Source organism: Malania oleifera, chromosome 1 (genome assembly GCF_029873635.1).
Source record: "Malania oleifera isolate guangnan ecotype guangnan chromosome 1, ASM2987363v1, whole genome shotgun sequence".
NCBI lineage: Eukaryota > Viridiplantae > Streptophyta > Magnoliopsida > Santalales > Ximeniaceae > Malania > Malania oleifera.
Genome location: NC_080417.1, coordinates 103,602,053 through 103,619,416, shown reverse-complemented (window position 1 = coordinate 103,619,416; position 17,364 = coordinate 103,602,053). Strand labels below are relative to the sequence as shown.

The 17,364-nt window shown below is 36.2% G+C and overlaps 1 protein-coding gene across 5 annotated transcripts; it reads left to right on the top strand.

The window, feature by feature from the left end:
* Nucleotides 1–651: 651 nt before the first annotated feature.
* Nucleotides 652–6,651, top strand: LOC131166716 (KH domain-containing protein At4g18375). 5 transcript variants are annotated; one of them, XM_058125296.1, is made up of 9 exons: nucleotides 749–904; nucleotides 2,099–2,159; nucleotides 2,233–2,822; nucleotides 3,321–3,749; nucleotides 3,848–4,105; nucleotides 4,203–4,463; nucleotides 5,694–5,761; nucleotides 5,976–6,040; nucleotides 6,219–6,651. In XM_058125296.1, exons 3-8 carry the CDS (start codon nucleotides 2,244–2,246, stop codon nucleotides 6,022–6,024), a joined length of 1,644 nt encoding a protein of 547 aa, XP_057981279.1. In that variant the 5' UTR covers nucleotides 749–904; nucleotides 2,099–2,159; nucleotides 2,233–2,243; the 3' UTR covers nucleotides 6,025–6,040; nucleotides 6,219–6,651. The 5 variants fall into 5 exon arrangements, with proteins under 5 accessions (XP_057981284.1, XP_057981274.1, XP_057981279.1 ...); XM_058125310.1 differs by having other exon boundaries at nucleotides 900–1,031; XM_058125301.1 differs by lacking the exon at nucleotides 2,099–2,159 and having other exon boundaries at nucleotides 652–909.
* Nucleotides 6,652–17,364: the final 10,713 nt, after the last annotated feature.

Here is a 17,364-nt window from a genome sequence, read left to right as displayed (position 1 = left end):
TTGTGGTGAGATCCTGTTCGGTTAAAAACCAAAAATCGGATCGAAGAATCGATTTTTTCTTTTTTAAATTGAACCGTTGGTTTACGGTTTGGTAATGATTTTTAATTTTAAGAACCAATATGTTTCGATTCAGTGTTTAATTTTGAGTAATATAGAACTAAAAAGAACCGAGTACACTCCTATTTGAAATACTGACAATAAACGTAAATAAGAAGTTTCTCTACTGGCAAATAAATACCATATTCGTCGAAAATAGTGAAAGGAATGAGACTATTAGTAAAACATAAGCAATTAGAAAAAGGATAAGAAGAACAAAAATATTATTAGAGTTGCCATGTGAGCTGTACATCTCTTACGATTGTCATACAAATGTTTTTAAATAGAGTACACTTTTTTTGAATGGAAAATGAGACATTATTATAAGTTACTAGTTGAGTGACCTAGTCATACAAAATTAAGTTTAACCACCTCAATGAATATAGTGAATTAGTGGGTGGCTACTAATCCATTTTACCCTACCAATTTTAAAAATTTAAAAATAAAATATTACTTTTATAATTATTTAAAAAACTAAAAATAAAGAATATTTTTCAACGGACCAAAAAATTTCTTGAACTCAAGATAAGATATTAATCGCGGTAGAGAGATTTTGTAATTTGTCAAAAAAAAATCTCGAGGTTTACACACGTTGAGGTCAGCCGAAAGGATGGACAAAATCTCGCGGGCCATTGTGGGTGCGCAGTGTGCGCATACTGCGTAGAGTAGAACGTGCGCTTGCCTTTGAAGCGCCTAGCCAAAACCCTAGATACAGAGCGGAAACTTATATCTTAACCTAAGTTGCTCTCTCTCTCTGTCTCTCGCGTCTGTTTTGAGTCCTACCATCGCGTCTCTGAAAACTTCTTTAGTAAGGTTCCTATGTAATCTCTTCTTGCCCATCTGATCTACAATCTTCATCTTTTTTCTTCTCTGCGACTCTCTATTTTGTCCTTCTGTTTATTTTCGATTGTTTTGGTTCCGATTTAGGGTTTAAGGTTGATTGTTTGCTCAGATCTGTCATATTCCTCACCTGTTCACACACCTTAACGCGTTTACTTTTCTTTATCCGACCGCTGCTCTTCTTGCTGTGTTTGTAATAATTTTAATTGCGTTATTATGTTATTGCTGTGTTGTGTTTTTCCCCCCTTAAAGAATTTACTTATTGTCGTGCTATTTTGTATTCCTTGTATCATGTCACGGTTGCGTTCTGTCAGATATATTGCTGTGGTATATAGTTTGTGTGTTGTGTAGAACTTTGTGCTATGATGCTTATGATAATTATGTCTTTTGGGCTGTCGGTTCTCCTAATCACGAAACTGTTATGTCCAAAGTTGAATGTTGCGAGTACTTCCATGATGTTGAATTCTATAGCTATAAATTTCTCAACTTTCAATCGTTTAGGTTTTATTCAAAGTTTTATTTAGATGTGGCATTAATTTTAATTGCTTTGTGTTTATGTTTTAACGTTGGAATCATTGGGGATAAACACAGGCCGTGAGGGATTGGGGTGTGGTGCGGGAGATTCAGGGTTCAAATTTAACCAAACATCCTAGACAAAAAATTAGTAAATTTTTAGAGGATCAATGTGTCATGCCCATCCTGTTTATAATGCAGAGTTTTATGTTTACGACCAGTACCTGTTATTATGCTGTTATTTTAAGTTTCTGAGTGGATTTGAATGACTTGATATGGACCACAAAAATGAGGGAAAAATAGCTTTGGGGAAAAGGAGGACTAGGAGTTGAATACATTTGGGGGATGCATACCCTCATCTAGAGCTCAGGCCGGTAGCGTGCTTATCCTGCATGATTTTGCTGCGCATGCATCAAAAGAAATGAATCAGGTCTGTGGTCGGACCAATCCTGTTAATTTCTTTCTAAATTTTGAATGTGCCATTGATGCTTCTGTTGAAATGGGGATCTGAATTGTTGTTGCTGGGATAATTAGCAATTTGGCATTTTTATATTATATATATATATATTTCTCTTCTTTTACCTCCTAGACATGCATTTTCTTTCCTCATTTTTATTAAGTTAAATTTACATTGTCATAACAATTTCAGGATATTGACATTAAGTGATCTTTTAAGCTTCGTCTGATGGAATGATCTTCGCACTTTGAAAGTAATGTTAATCCCTTCAGTTGTTTTTTCATAGATTTCTTCTTAAATGGTGTATGCTTTGGTTTTGTAAACAGATATTATCATAATGGCTGGCCAGAGGAATAACTATGGAAAGCGATCCCATTCTCAGTCTGACTATGGTGAAAAGGGAGGGAATAAAAGGAGAAATCCTGGTGAGGAAAGAGATCAATTTATTATTGATGCAGAAGACACTGTATACCGGTTCTTGTGTCCTGGAAGAAAGATTGGAAGTATAATTGGTAGAGGAGGGGAGATTGTTAAGCAACTAAGGGTAGATACTAAATCAAAGATTAGGATTGGTGAGACAGTGTCAGGATGTGACGAGCGTGTCGTCACTATCTACAGCTCTAGCGATGAGACTAACCCTTTTGAAGATAGTGATAATTTTGTATCTCCAGCACAGGATGCACTCTTCAGGGTGCATAACAGAGTTGTCGCTGATGAGTCGCATGGTGATGATGAATCTGAAGAAACTCCTCAAGTTACTGCCCGCCTTCTTGTACCTTCTGATCAGATTGGTTGTATTATTGGAAAAGGTGGTCAAATAGTTCAAAACATAAGGAGTGAGAGTGGTGCCCAGATTCGCATTCTAAAGGATGAACATTTGCCTCCTTGCGCTTTGAGCACAGATGAGCTTGTGCAGGTGTAAAAAATTTTCATTTATGCATTTTCTTTGTTTATGATTTTATTTGTCAACTGTTTTTGTGCTATGCAGTCAATGGAAAACAGATCTGAGGCGAATAAATGATTGTGTACTTGATATAAAATGCAGACAATTGTGTTTTACAAATTAGCTTCTAGGATTGTTATTTTCTTTGTTTTTTTCCATATGTGTGAAAATTTGCATATTTATTGTGTGAAATATGATCCTTATTTGATGTTTGCACAGCATTGGGTGTGTAATTTAATGCTAATTTGCTTTTTGCACAGGGTTATGTTTATACGCCACTTGGCCAATTATTTTTAATTGTATTTTGTGTTTATCATATCTGGCCAGTTTCGAGTTAGTTTGTAATTTTGATATGTTGAGCATTTACATGTATTATTTTGGGGTATGTTACTTTGAATTCTTTGAGCTGAATAAAGCGCATGACCTTCTTTTCTTGGTTGTTAAACACATTCATTTGGTGATGCCATTCAGATATCTGGGGAGCCCTCGGTGGTGAAGAAGGCTCTCTATCAAATTGCATCACGTCTTCATGATAATCCATCTCGATCCCAGCATATGCTGACTTCTGCTGTGCCTAATGCGTATCCTTCTGTTGGTCCTCTTGTGGGTCCAGCTGCTGGTGCCCCTATCATGGGTTTAGCTCCTCTGGTGGGTACATATGGAGGATACAAAGGTGATGGCGGAGATTGGTCACGCTCCTTTTATTCAGCTCCAAGGGATGAAGGAACTGCAAAAGAATTTGCTCTTCGTTTAGTTTGTCCAACTGGGAATATTGGAGGTGTAATTGGCAAGAATGGTGTCATAATCAATCAAATCAGACAGGAATCGGGGGCAATTATCAAAGTTGACAGTTCAGCTGCTGAAGGAGATGAATGCTTAATATCCATTTCTGCAAAGGAGGTCAGTATATTTTCTGTCTGTAGATTTTTTTTCTGGCATCCACAAATTGGATATTGTATGATGATTTTGATAATGTTCCAATCTCTATGCTATTTCAGGTCTTTGAAGATACATTCTCTCCAGTTATTGAAGCAGCAGTGCGCCTACAACCTAGGTGCAGTGAGAAAATTGAAAGAGATTCTGGTATAATTTCGTTCACAACTCGTCTGCTTGTGCCAACATCACGTATTGGCTGCCTTATTGGTAAGGGAGGTGCTATCATAACTGAGATGAGGAAACTCACCAAGGCCAACATACGTATACTTCCAAAGGAAAACCTTCCCAAGATTGCAGCTGAAGATGATGAATTGGTGCAGGTAAGTGATCATTGTATTTTTCTTCCTTTCATGCAAAGTTTGTTCTGTACATGTTTATATGAAATTGAAGTTAGAGATTTCCCATTTTTATAATCAGATATCTGGAGACCTTGATGTTGCCAAGGATGCCCTTGTTCAAATAACAACACGGCTTAGAGCAAATCTTTTTGATAGGGAGGGACCTGCATTTTTACCTGTCCTTCCATACCTTCCCATGTCAACCGATGTTTCAGATGGTTTAAAATATGATGGTAGAGATGGTAAAAGGCATGGACGTGGACACTCTTATTCTGATGGATATGGTAGCTCAGGGGATCTGCCTGCGGCTGATGGATATGGAGCTTATGGTGGTCCGCAGGTATGTTAATTACATTTTTCATGCATAAGAGAATCAATAAGTATATATGCAGAGTAGGAAATGCCAGAATCCAGTTTCTCCCATGGGATTGTATGTTCTGTCCAAAGGGCGAGGTTGGATTTTTTTTTTGGGGGTGCTTCCAATTGGATTGTAGGTCTTGCCGAGTCCAGTGACTCCTTTTTTAGAAGGCCTGCACAAGGCTGGAAGAATTAAATGTAGTATTGAAAATTTATCTCATATTCCTTGGTTGAGGATTGACTTTGAGCCCCTTCTGATATCCCATAGGGTCTGATCAACACAATGGAACTTAAATTATTCTAAAATTTTTGAAAAAAAATTTCAAGAGGATTAGTCAAGTGCAAATTCAGATAGCAAGTTAGGAATAAGATGTTCAATCCCTTAATATTGATGTTTTTTCTTAATCCTGCTAGCTCCCCACAACAAAAAGTAGCCCCGAACTTGGTTACACCCGGGTGTGGGCAGAGGCACAGGCATTTGTAAATATATGAAATTCGTTTGTCAATGATAAAATTTTGAATCCAGACAAAAAAGTTTTGGCTTTCAAGTTCTCTGGTTGTGCACAAAAAGGTTATTTGTTGGTTTTAAATTGTTTGGGAAACAAAAGAATTGGATGAGTTACGTTGTTTGTTTAGCAAAAAGAACCCAACAATTCTCTTTTTTAATTTGAAATTAATTTACTGTGTTGCATGTGTTTAAAAGCCACCTGTCTTGAGTTGTATTAATTTTCAAAGTTTTGTTGGGGTAGGTTTCATCGTGTGTGTGGAATTGATGTGCATGTATTCTGTGGTCTCATGTTAAAAAAAGTGGAACATTATGAGAAAGAAAGCGATATAGAAATGATTACCATGACTTGTTAGGATTGTTGGGCTTTACACCATGAGTTAAATCCTATTGTTCTTGATGATGGTCATTATAAGATTCATTTGATTTTCAAGCCTTGTAAATTGGACTGAGGTACAGAATGGGATCTAGAATTGTGTATATACGGTGTGTTTTGCATTTTCTTCCACATTCATAGAAGTTAGAAGGGATGATTTTGCTATGCTCACAATTTGTTATATTTTTTGTGGACCTTCTGTCTTGCATTGGAACTTGCTATGAAACAATCAAAGCTTAATGAGTCTGCAGCTACGTTCATGTATGGCTGCTTTCAATTTCTTTTGGCTATTAATTATATACATTTACATATACTTCAAATTTTATTTGCAGATTGGTGGAGGTGGTAGTGGATATGGAGTTTACAGTAGCTATTCCTCTGGTCGTACAGGCAGTTCTGGGTAAATCACACTCCCTGTATTCATTCTATCTACTCTTGTTTGAGTTCTTCTATTTAGATGTCAGGGTTGATCGATTTTCAACTGCTAAACCTTCAGTTGAATATTTTTGCACTCGAATTATCTTCTGTTTGGTGGGGGTTTGGTTTTAGTGTTTTACCCTGAGGTTTTTTTAAACTCCTGAATGCCCTGATTCGGAGTGGTTTTTTTTTACCAGGTTCTCTGTGCAAAATTCTGCTTCTCGACGGAAAAGCTATGGTTACTAGAGTATGGGGCGTGCAGGTAGATTGTTGTTATCGACTATTTTTTTTTTTCCCCGTCTTTCAAGCTAACTGTTTCCCCTAATATATGCGAGTCATAGAATGTTATATCACATTTGTTAGCCTATCCAATCTCCCTGTGTATAGAATTCTGATGCTTTTATTTTCCCTCTGTTGCCTTTCCCTGCCCATTAAAACAGCTGAGATCTATGATGCCTGAAGCCAGCCTACTGCCTCCTTAGATGAAGCCTACCGCCTAAACCGGAAGACCAGATGAACCAGGGTTTGACAAACTCATGGCCCACCCTGATGCTTTTGTTTAGGAGGACCTACTTTATCCGAAGACTATCGAATCTTGAAATTTGCCATGACTGTGACACCAAATATACCAAGCTCTATATCTTGTGCTCCCAAGAACCTATATAGAGCCACAGCTAGCCTTTGTCACTATTTTCTTTCCGGATTACGTTATATTGAACTATAGTACCATGTTGCTTCCTTAATCTTTCAGTTGTACCAGTGTTGGGTTTTGTTATATTCATGATTGTTAGCTGTGCTGTTTGATGATTTATGGTTGTCAACTATCAATTGGAACAGTTCTGGAAAATTGACCAATTAGATTGATTTGTAGCAGTTATGGTGTCTGTGGCTTGAATCGTGCTATATTTTGGTTTGTTTTTTGCTCACCTGGAAAATGCTTTAAAAATTAGAACCCATAGCAATGTGGGTTGTCTAGTTTTGACAATGTATTCTGCTATATTGATGTGTTTTATGAACTTGCGGTTTTGTTTAACTGCTTGCAATGTTAGGCGTAAATTGGATGATGAATGAAGATTAATTTTAAAGTCGTTTTACACACAGACGAAGGATTAGATAAGGGATGGGGCATTTGTTTCATCTGAGATGCTGAATAAATAAGTTTATCTAATTTCAAACCTATTAAGTGAATGGATTCGAGCTCAGAGTGTTTAGAGATGTTTTTTAACTAGATCTGGAGCACTGCTATTTGATTAGATTTCAGCATATGGATATAATCAGATCTCTATTGTTCCTTTTCTTTTGTAACACTCTGTGCATGCATCCCTCTCTTGCTGCTTGACGACATAGCTCTCTCTTTCATCAAACTTCAAACATCTAGTTTTTAGTGAATCTGGTTTGGTCTGAATCTGGTTCATTAACTCGTACTCTGATCTTAATACTTCACCAAATTGGGCCAAAATAGTTGTCACTTTTTGTGTAAGATCCAACATGGTACCGAACAAACAGATATCTGCATTTGGGTTGAAAATTCTCCTTATACTTTGCATGTTCAAATATGGATCAAGTCTTATCACAAATGCCTCAATTGAGGCAATCATAGTTCGTTGATCTTTGACTGGCTTGACCAGAGTCATTCTTTGTTAGGTGTAGCCTAAGTATAATACTTAGACAACCAATGATACTGTAATCTCATTCTAGGTGTGTGTGTTAACCTGAAAAGGGATTGAAGTTCACATTAAACTGGGATCGTATGTGCTTGCCCTCTGAGTCCAGTCCATTCTGTCAACCTATTCTAAATTGCAAGACAATAAATTGCAAACAGTTTTTAGCTTTGCTTTTTGCAGTTCATATTCATGATAAGATGAGGACTAAATTTGATTTAGCACAGACAGGATATGATGTGGACTTCTAATCCAACTGGGGAGATTCCTTTTTGTGGTCTCATATGGGCTCCATAAAATAGTGTATACCATTTTTTATTTTTTGCATGTTCAGGTTAGTTTGGGCGGCTTAGGGCCATATTTAATCTGGAAGGTCTGTTGCAGACCCTTGTATTTCTATTTAGTTCAGAGACTGTTGGATATTTGGTGGCTGGTATGGAGATTTTTGGGGTTTTTGAGGCCAGAAACTCAACCTGTGAAAATGGTAGGTTTATTTTGAGTATCATTTGCTAGATTGACATGTCAATATGTGGCTTAGATTGAAAGCATATTTAAATATTTTATGGAATTAATTTGGCAGGTCCAATGGAAAATTTTCTCCTTGGCGCTTGAAACAGGTAATTTTATTATTTTTTTTCCTAGCTAGGTGCATCTTAGCTGGCAAAATTCTTTTTTGGATGAGAAAATGCACTTGCAAAACTCCCTCATTAGTTTTGACTCAGATTGGACTAGCTTGTCAGACCTGAGCTGGTCAGTGATGCTAGGTATTGAACTTGGGAAAATTATTGGGACCAGCCCATCTGAGCCTGACCTAGCTGAGTTAGCCTGTTCACTGAAAAAATAACTTTATTGAAGAGTGTCCTGCGAGGTTTGAACCTGCACCTTGCATGGAGTAACTTGAAATGTCCACCATTCCATTCTCCAGATCCTATATTTCCACTTGTTGAACATTTATTTTACTTAAAATGTCTTCTAACTATTTCAAGTGATTATTGTGGCTTCTAACTACAATAATTTGCCTGTTTAGAGAGAGAGAGAGAGTTCCTTTTTGCTTGAGGTTTTTCTTGTCTTCATTTTGCTGACTTAGCAAGTTCCATGAGAAGCAAAAATATTGACCTTTCTCATTGGTCTCTCTCTCATCTGTCTTCGCGTGCTTTTTTTTATTTTGGGGAGTTGTTGGTATCTCAAAAAAACTGATGTTTAAATTGTTCCACCCTCCATTTGTTTGGTTTCTTTTGCTTAATCTTTTTAATGTTAAAAAGAGGATATCTTTATGGTGATATTTAAAGAGACCTGAGAAATTATCCTTGAGCTTCACAGAAATGGTTATTGTGGAAGTAACAATTGTGTAGTCAGTCTGTTATGTTTTCCTGGTGATGGGAGTGTCAAAAAGAAAAAACTCAGTGCATTACCATGCAAATATTAACGTGGCAGGACTTGTACATACATGTTATAGGCTGCAATGCTTGAAGGCTTGAAGTTGGGCGGTTAATAATGATGATGTTTATATTAATCTGATCTGAGTTTCATTTACTTAGGATGCTTCACAGCACACTAATTGATTGAGCTTCCTCTTATTTTTGCACAAGAAGAGTCTTTTCATACTGTCATTTGTTATTCTCCTGCTATTGGTGTTGCCTTTATTGTGAAATTTGAGTGTTATCTCATGCCCTTTCTGTAATTTGTGATTGCTTAATAAATCTATTTTGTAGTCTTGGAGGGTTTGGGGTGGTGTTTGTGTGGGATATATATATCAGAATGGTGGTAGTATATGAAAATGTCTCGAAGCACTGCAGAATTGCCTCACTGAGTTTACAGTACAGGGCAAAAAGGACGTTAGAAGCCTTTCAAAATCTCAATGAGGTGTGCTGCTTTTGCCAATATTATGATAGTCTGCCTCTTCTATTTTTGGGTCCAAAGTTAGAATCCACAGGTTTTTCTCGCTAAGCTAGTATATATTGAGCTAATCTGAATTATAATATTTTCCTACAATGGTTTAAGAAGGATTTCAGCCATTTGTTAGGGGGCTGCATTAGCCCACAGGCTGAACTTGATCTGAATTGTTGGTTTTGGCATGTCTGATCACCTGCAGCTTCCATCTTCTAACAATAACAAACTGTTGCTCTGGGCTGCAGTCTGCAGATTAGGGGTTTAGATGATAGGCAAGTACGGTTTGGATGATATTTAGGGATTACTCTTAAGTTAGGTAACGGAAATGGTTTGGAAATATTTCCATCATTGTTTTGCTGATATAACAATTGCTGCTCAGCAACAATGTCAGCCAGAAGCAAAATGAAATGGTCTGTTTTTGGGATTTGCTTGGTAAGACGAGAATGGAATGGAATTGGACATTATGATTTTATATATATTTGCTATATAAATTTCCGTTGTATTCTACTCTTATTTCATTAGTCTGGTGTATCAAGCAGTGGATATAGCTTGCTTTATAAGAATGGAATTGAATTGAATTGAATTGAATGAGTTCTACATGTGCAATTTTTCATTCCATTCACTTTCAGGTGGGCTTTGAACATGATGGCTGATTTGCTTTTCAACGATTCTTATGAACTTTTTTAATTGTGGAACTTTGGTGCTTGTTTGCAACTTCGAAAATCTTAGGGTAAGAAAAGGAAAATATGAAGTGATTCCCTTTTTAATGTTTGGTTATGGAAAATAATAAAAATAATAATATATGTATCAAATTAATTAATAAAATTATGATTTTATACGTATTTGATTTTAAAATTTTTGTAATTATATTTAGCAACTTTTTATTTTTAGTATTGTTAAATATAGAGGAAAAATATGGCAGAAAATGAGTTTTTATTTATTTATTTATCTATTTATTGTTCTAACCAAAATCTTTAATTCACATGATTCTTTTATGTAATGTATGAAGGATATTTGTCGCCAATTTGAAGGATAATTCACCAGCAATGGTGAAATATGTAATGTATGAAGGATAATTTACCAATTTCTCGCGAATCCTTATTGGACTCAAAACTGAGATTAGAGTGATATAGGGGAAAGGAAAATTAATTAATAACAAATTTATTACCTTTTCCTTAAATTTATTGCAATCTTGAACGAAGCTGTAATAGGTAATCTTTTGTCTCCCATGAGTGTGCTTGGTGTCCATGTGGAACCTCTATGAGCTCTCATTTGGATGAGCTTCCTTGGACTTCCTTAGAACTTCAAGCGTTACATGCTAGTGTTTGGAATAGAAAGAAAGATTCAAAGAGAGATTTCTTGAATTGAATGAACTAGTATTAATGCTTTCTAATTTTCCCCCCCCAAACATAAGGGTCGGAGCTCCCTTAAATAGGTAAGCAATCGCTAATGGATAAGCACAAACTTGCTTTTTCAAAAGCATATGCTTGACATAAAGTTAAAGCAAAACCTACTTTGACATAAAGTAAAAAAGTAACTTTAATAAAAGAGGAGGACAACACATAGCTTGCTGACTTATCCTTTCAAAACAAAACAAAATATCGACACAACTTTAGACCAACTTTAATAAAGCTACTTTTGACTAAATATACAGGATATGACCTATCGAATCGTCCTTTCAGCGAGGCCTGGATATGACTCGTTTCTGGACAAGTGTCTGATATGACTTTCTTGAGTAGCCCGCTCAATCTCGCTTGAGATATGATGAGTGTCTGGACTATCATCTAATCTCTACACTTGGGAAAGATCTCGTCTTTCTTCAGAGATCTTTTAGGGCACTAATGATTTTTTCATCGTGCTCTTTTTTTGCTAGCTCTGCCAGTACTATCTGAAGATTGCTCTTCATGCCTTGGGTTGAAGGAAGATGTTGCTCCCAATCTTTCATCTGATTAATTACATTTCTTGCATTAATCGCAAATTCTGCTAAACTAGCTTCCTCGAATTTTTGGAGAAATTTTCCTTCAATGGAAATCAGAATTTCATGATCTGAGAATAAAATACAATTTGATGCCATCCTAGCTTCTAACAAATAGATTCCCTACAGATTTTGGACCAAATCATAGAATTTTCTATGCTTCTGAAAATCCTCCCAATTTGGTTCCTCTTCATAAAAATATGAAACGGTTCATTTTTTCCAATCTTCTGGAAAAAGATTCCAAAACAAGACTTTTCCTGTTTTCAACTCAATTGGTTCAATATAGCTAGTCCACCAAATCCGTCCTGGATGGGTAAAATTTAGCACATATTTCACCATTGCTAGTAGAAAGTTGAAAACCTGCCCTGTTTTGCTGAAATAAAAAAACTGGATTTCTCCCGTCCTCAAAGCCTTCTGTACTGTAATAAGGAATTCTGGTTTAATGCTTTTGGGAATGTGTAACTTCGGAATACACAATCCACTCTTCATCCAAAACTGTTTCAATTCAGGATATTCTGAAATATCAACTATCGCTCTGATAGTAAAATTGTATTTCTTAAGCTGAATGTCCATCTCCACCTTTAGCTTAATCTGTTGGTGAATGAGTTCAGATGTACTTTCCCTGTTAATGACTATAAAATATTCTAAAATAATGGATTCAAATTCTTCCAAAATTTTCACTATTTCCCGAAGATAACCTGAAAAGGGTGTATTTGCTGGAATTGTTGGATTATTAATCATTCCTTCTAGCAAAATTCTTTTTCTTTTTGAGATTTCTGGAGTTCTTAACAGAAAATCTTCAAGAACTAAATCAATATCGACTATTTCGACTTCAGCTGTTTCTGTATCCTTTCTAGTTTCTGGAAAACTTCTATTGATTGTGATCTCTTCATTTTTTTGTATTTTTTCTCCTCTTCCTTTCCTGGATCTAGGATTCTGGGTGCATTGAGTGCTGTAGTGACCGAACTGGTTACAAACAAAGCACTGAATATGATTTTTGCTATTGGGTCTCTCAACCCTCCTGGATGAACTCCCTTTCTTCATCTGTTCCCGAACTGGGATTGGTCTTCCTCTCTTCTGAGAAATGCTTATATTTTCTTTGTTACTTTCTTCTCCCTTTTTGGGATTGAAAGTTATTTGCCTCTGTCTGTCAACAAATCTAGCAACTGGGCAGTCTGCCACCTTATGCCTTTCTTGACAAATTGGGCATTTGATATGGTTGCTATTGCTGTTGCTATTGTTCGCCATCTTTCCTGCAAGAATTTAAGTATTTGGTTAGAGTATTAGCAATAATATTATCTTTTCCCTTAATATGTTCTACATTAAAGGAATAATATTGTAACTCATTCTTTCACCTAACCAATCTTGTTTGAGTGCATCGTTTTAACTTAATTCCCATGAAATGCTTTACATAGGAACTATCTGTTCTAACAATAAATGGTTTACCCAAGAAAAGTTCATTGACCCTCATTCCTTTAAGGACTGCCAATAATTCTTTTTCATGAATTAGGTAATTAAGTTCTGCTCCATTAAAACATCCACTCCAATATCTGCGGAGATGTTCTGTTTTATCGACCTTTTTGATCTTTAAAACGCATCCCCATGCTTTTGCTGAAGCATCGGTTTCCAGAATTATGTCTAATTCTGTTCCGTCTGGATATTCTAATTTTGGCAAATTTTTGGCTTCTTTCTTTGAGGCTTTAACAACTTCAGTATCCTCTGAAGTCCAATTCCTGGGATTCTTTACTGAAACCTTTTTCTGAATTGGTGCTGCCTTTTCTGCCAAATCCTTTATGAATTTTCTATTGTAATTCAATACTCCTATAAAGCATTGACACTGCCTTCTATTTTGAATTCATCAGAAAATTCATGTAGCTTTTCTGCTATGTGTGGTTGAAGTTCCTCTTCATTACCTCGAATTTTTAAACCTAAAAATTTGATTTGAGGTTGCATCCAAGTGGTTTTTCTTTCTGAAAGAACCATTTCTTCTTTTTTGAACACTTGTGCCACCTGCCTCAAATGTTCTAAATGATTCTTAGTATTTTTACTAAATACTAAAATATCATTGATGTAAAATGCAACAAATTCAGTCATTCCTTCAAATGCTCTGTCTATTCTTCTCTGGAAAATTCTTGGGGTATTCTTCAGTCCAAATGACATTACTAGCCATTCGAAAAGCCCAATGGGTGTTGTGAAGGCTGTAAGAGCCACTGTTCTTTCTTTGACCTTTATCTGCTAATACCCTGATTTGAGATCGAATTTAGAATAAATTGAGGGTTTCTCCCTTCTTATTCTATTTTTAAGAGATTCCTGATTAGGTAAGTTATACCTATCGTCTCTTGTTTCCTTATTCAGATCTCTATAATCAATAACCATTTTGGATTTTCCTCGTACTTGCTCGGTATGATTTGTTACCACGAATACTGCACTTCTGTGCTCACTCGTATGGTGCCTAATGAGTCCCAAATTTAACAATTCTGGAATTTGCTTCTCAAATTCCTTTATTATTTCATTTGGATAATTAATCCCTTTACTTCTAATAACTGTATCGGGATTTTTAAGCACAATATTAGCTTCTGGCATGACTTTTTGCCATAATGCCTGTGGATTCTTCGACCAATTTTCTGAAAGCATCTTCTTGATTTCTTCAAGATTACTTTCTTCTTCTTCTTTAGACAACTGATTCACTTTTAGAATACTTCCTGATATCAATTTTTTCCAATTATCAAGTTTCTTCTGATAATTAGATTTTTCTCCCAATTTTCCTTCCTCTATTAACGTGTAATTCTTTATAGTAATACCTGAGGGTTTTGGAATGAAATGATTATATAGGATAATTCTTTCTGAAAATATTGTAAATGACTGATATTTTCTGAGGAATTAATTTCCCAAAAGGAAATCGTCTGGTAAATTAGGAATTAGGTCAAGAATTTGTTCCTCATATTCTTTGCCATTCATCCTGATTTTAACATTTATGGCAACTTCTCTTATCTGGAGGATAGCACTGTTACCAATTATAACTCTAAGACTTTCTGATTCCCAAGTCACTTATAGAAATCTAATCCTAGTACATGACCATGTACACCCAGTGTCAATGAGGCCTATACATTCTATCTTCCCGATAGAAATGTTAACAAATGTTGCCCATTCTTCAAATTTGGCGCTTAAAATGGATGCTCCCATATATGCTATATGAGACTGGTCTTCATCTTCATCTGCATAGATAGGGATTCTTATGGTTCTCTGACCAACTATCCTTCTACTGCTTGATGGTCTTAATTCAGATGGTCCAGATCCTTCTTACCTAATCTTTGAATTAATATCTTCCTCTCTAGATACACTCGCTCTACTAGGAGTATAATCACTTAGAGGTTCGGTGATGATTAATCTATTTGCCTCTTGTCTTATTGATTCTGGCAAAAGATTTTTCAATCTTTTTTCTGTTCTTGGGGTTACCCAAATCTGAGGCCAGCTTAGCGCTCTTGGATTCACAACTTTGGGCTGTAATCCTCTGACTAAGTCCGCTTGATTTGTCTCGAAGAGTTGAGTAAATCTACTAACTCCCCTTCTGAGGGCTGGTTTCCCCGTATTATAGAACTTTAAATATAATCTGGCAATAATTCTAATGCACCTCTTGTCTGCGCTACATTTTAACATATTCTGCCAGTCACGCGTATTAACTCTAATTTGTAGAGTTGTTTCTACACTCGTCTTGGAAGTCAACATGTAAATCTGGTATAACTTTTATTCAGGCTGCTCTTGAATGCAAGTTAGCTCTTGCTCCTCTTAGCAAGGATCTACCAAACCAATACTTCCATCCATAACTGCAATGAGAATAGAAAGATCTTGTCCTTTTCTTACTAAGGGATCAATTTGAAACCTAAATGATTCCATAGTGGACATATCTTGCCTTATTATCCATTGCTCTCTAGACTTCTTGTGTGGTTAATAATGGAACTATAAATGTTCCGACATCCGTACTGGATACTTCTGCTGTTACCTCTTTTTCGATTACCTTCATTGTCTCTTTGTAAGGTATCCATGAGGTCTAGTATGCTTCGGCCCAACTGGCTCGAGGCATCCCCCATTCCTGACAATCCCTACTTTCTGAAGGAATTTCAGTTTCTACATTCTGCACTAGATCTTCTTCTTCTCCTGCTAGAGAAACTAGTTCTGGTGCTGCTCTTATCATAGCTAGTCTTAACTGACTCAGCTTGAGATCAAAAGGAGATTCATCATCTGAATCTTCCTTTTGTTCTTATGATTCAGAATATTATGAGAAAATAGAATAAACACTCTCATCCTCTGAGTCTATTTCCTCACCCCAAATCGGTTCATAAAGTAGTGCTGAAGTGTTCTCCATCAAAATACTTTTGAGGCTACCCTTCCTTTTTTCTACTTCTAGACAATTATTAGCCTTATGGCCCTTCTTGTCACAAAACCAACAACAATCACAATTTTTCAAGGATTTTCCTTGTGGACATTTGGGATATCGTCCATATTTCTTCTTGAACGATTCCTTGATATCTTCTCTTACCCTACTGGGTCTAAGATATCTTTTTTCTGGGTATTTTTGCCCCTTTTCTAGAGTTCTTTCTCTTCCCAAATTTCTTCCAAGTCTTTCCTTTGACTTTGGATACTTAAGTTTTCTTATGGCAAACTCCATCTACACAACTAGTTTTTACTCGTTCTGAGTATTTAGTTGGTCTCTGGTTACATCCATATCTTCCTGCTACCCCACTTATCTTGGTACAACAATCTGGATTCATATAAGACATGTTTCTTATATCCTGAAACTTAAGCCTTTGCATACAATAAAGTCTTATTATTTTCCTTACTGTTTCTGCTCTAACTCCGAGAGTATCTGATACTTCTGTATCTCTCTCTAGTCTCTACTTAACAGCTTGTTTTACTGCTTCTGGCCAACTACCGGGTAATTTATTGATGAAGACTTCTTTTGCATACGCTTGATCTTGTGGTCCGAGCTTGTAATACCAATACTGGTATTCACAAAGAAACTCCTCAAAGTAACACATGTCACAGATCTGAATCTTTGTGAGAGCCATCCTGGCTTTCTCAACTAGCTCGTCCCCTCTATCAACTAGCGAATATCCTACAAACTCCTGTTTGAGTAAATCAACTATTATAACAATTACTTCATCTGGAGTTTTGATGGTGTTAATGATGATGGTACTCACATCTGAGTTCCTTTGAAGTATTTCCCAAAAATGTCCAACATTTCCTCTTAGTGTGGCTACTACAAATTTATATGCTTGCTCCACCAACCAAGATTCAATTCCTCTGCTAAGGATATGATATCTAATATCCATAGCCCAATCATCAATTGCAACTGCGGGATCCTTCTCGCAATTAAGCTTAAGGATGGTTTCGTTCTGGGGTACTCCCTCTGGAGCACCCATCCTTGGTCTGAATTCCTTCTGAATTCTTCCTGGGCAATTTAAAACAGACTCCTGCTGTTTTGCTGTGGTTTGGAGTATTTCCTTGAAAGATAACTTCTTTCTCTCTCGTGGGTGTGGTTCTATTCTTAGGGGTTGCCATACTGGCTTAGCATCCCAAGATGAAACTTCTGGAAAACTTACTGGTACCGTTTCCTGAAACCTAGATGGTCCTGCTCCTGTAGTTCCACCTCTTACTGAACCCTTATTGGTTCTTGCAAGAGTTTTTTTGGCACTGGCTAATTTCTTAGCCTTGAGGTCTTCTACCTTATTTAGCCTTGAAATGTTAAAAATAAAAATTGTTCTAATGTGATTAAAATTGGAAAGAATGTTTAATAATGTTAGTTTCACTCGTTAATTTGTAAGGTATCTTAAACCCTTCTCAAATGTAAGGAAAGTGGTTTCTTTTCATTTTTTCTATGCATGTATACAGGAGAAAAAATTTCACTACATCTCTTGGGGAAGGGGGTAAATTACATTTTTCTGGTATAATTGTATAACATTTAAAATGATTACAATCGAGTTAATGTCATTCATTTGAGAATTTGTCGTAAATATTAAACTTGCCAACTATGAGAATGTGAAAGAAAAATTATGAAATATG

Bases quoted from the DNA above. Each gene is read 5' to 3' on its own strand.
- LOC131166716 (XM_058125301.1), top strand. From the start codon at position 2,244: ATGGCTGGCCAGAGGAATAACTATGGAAAGCGATCCCATTCTCAGTCT. The intron at 4,106-4,202 runs GTAAGTGATCAT...TTTTATAATCAG, and splicing joins AAGATGATGAATTGGTGCAG to ATATCTGGAGACCTTGATGT. The intron at 5,762-5,975 runs GTAAATCACACT...TTTTTTTACCAG, and splicing joins GGTCGTACAGGCAGTTCTGG to GTTCTCTGTGCAAAATTCTG.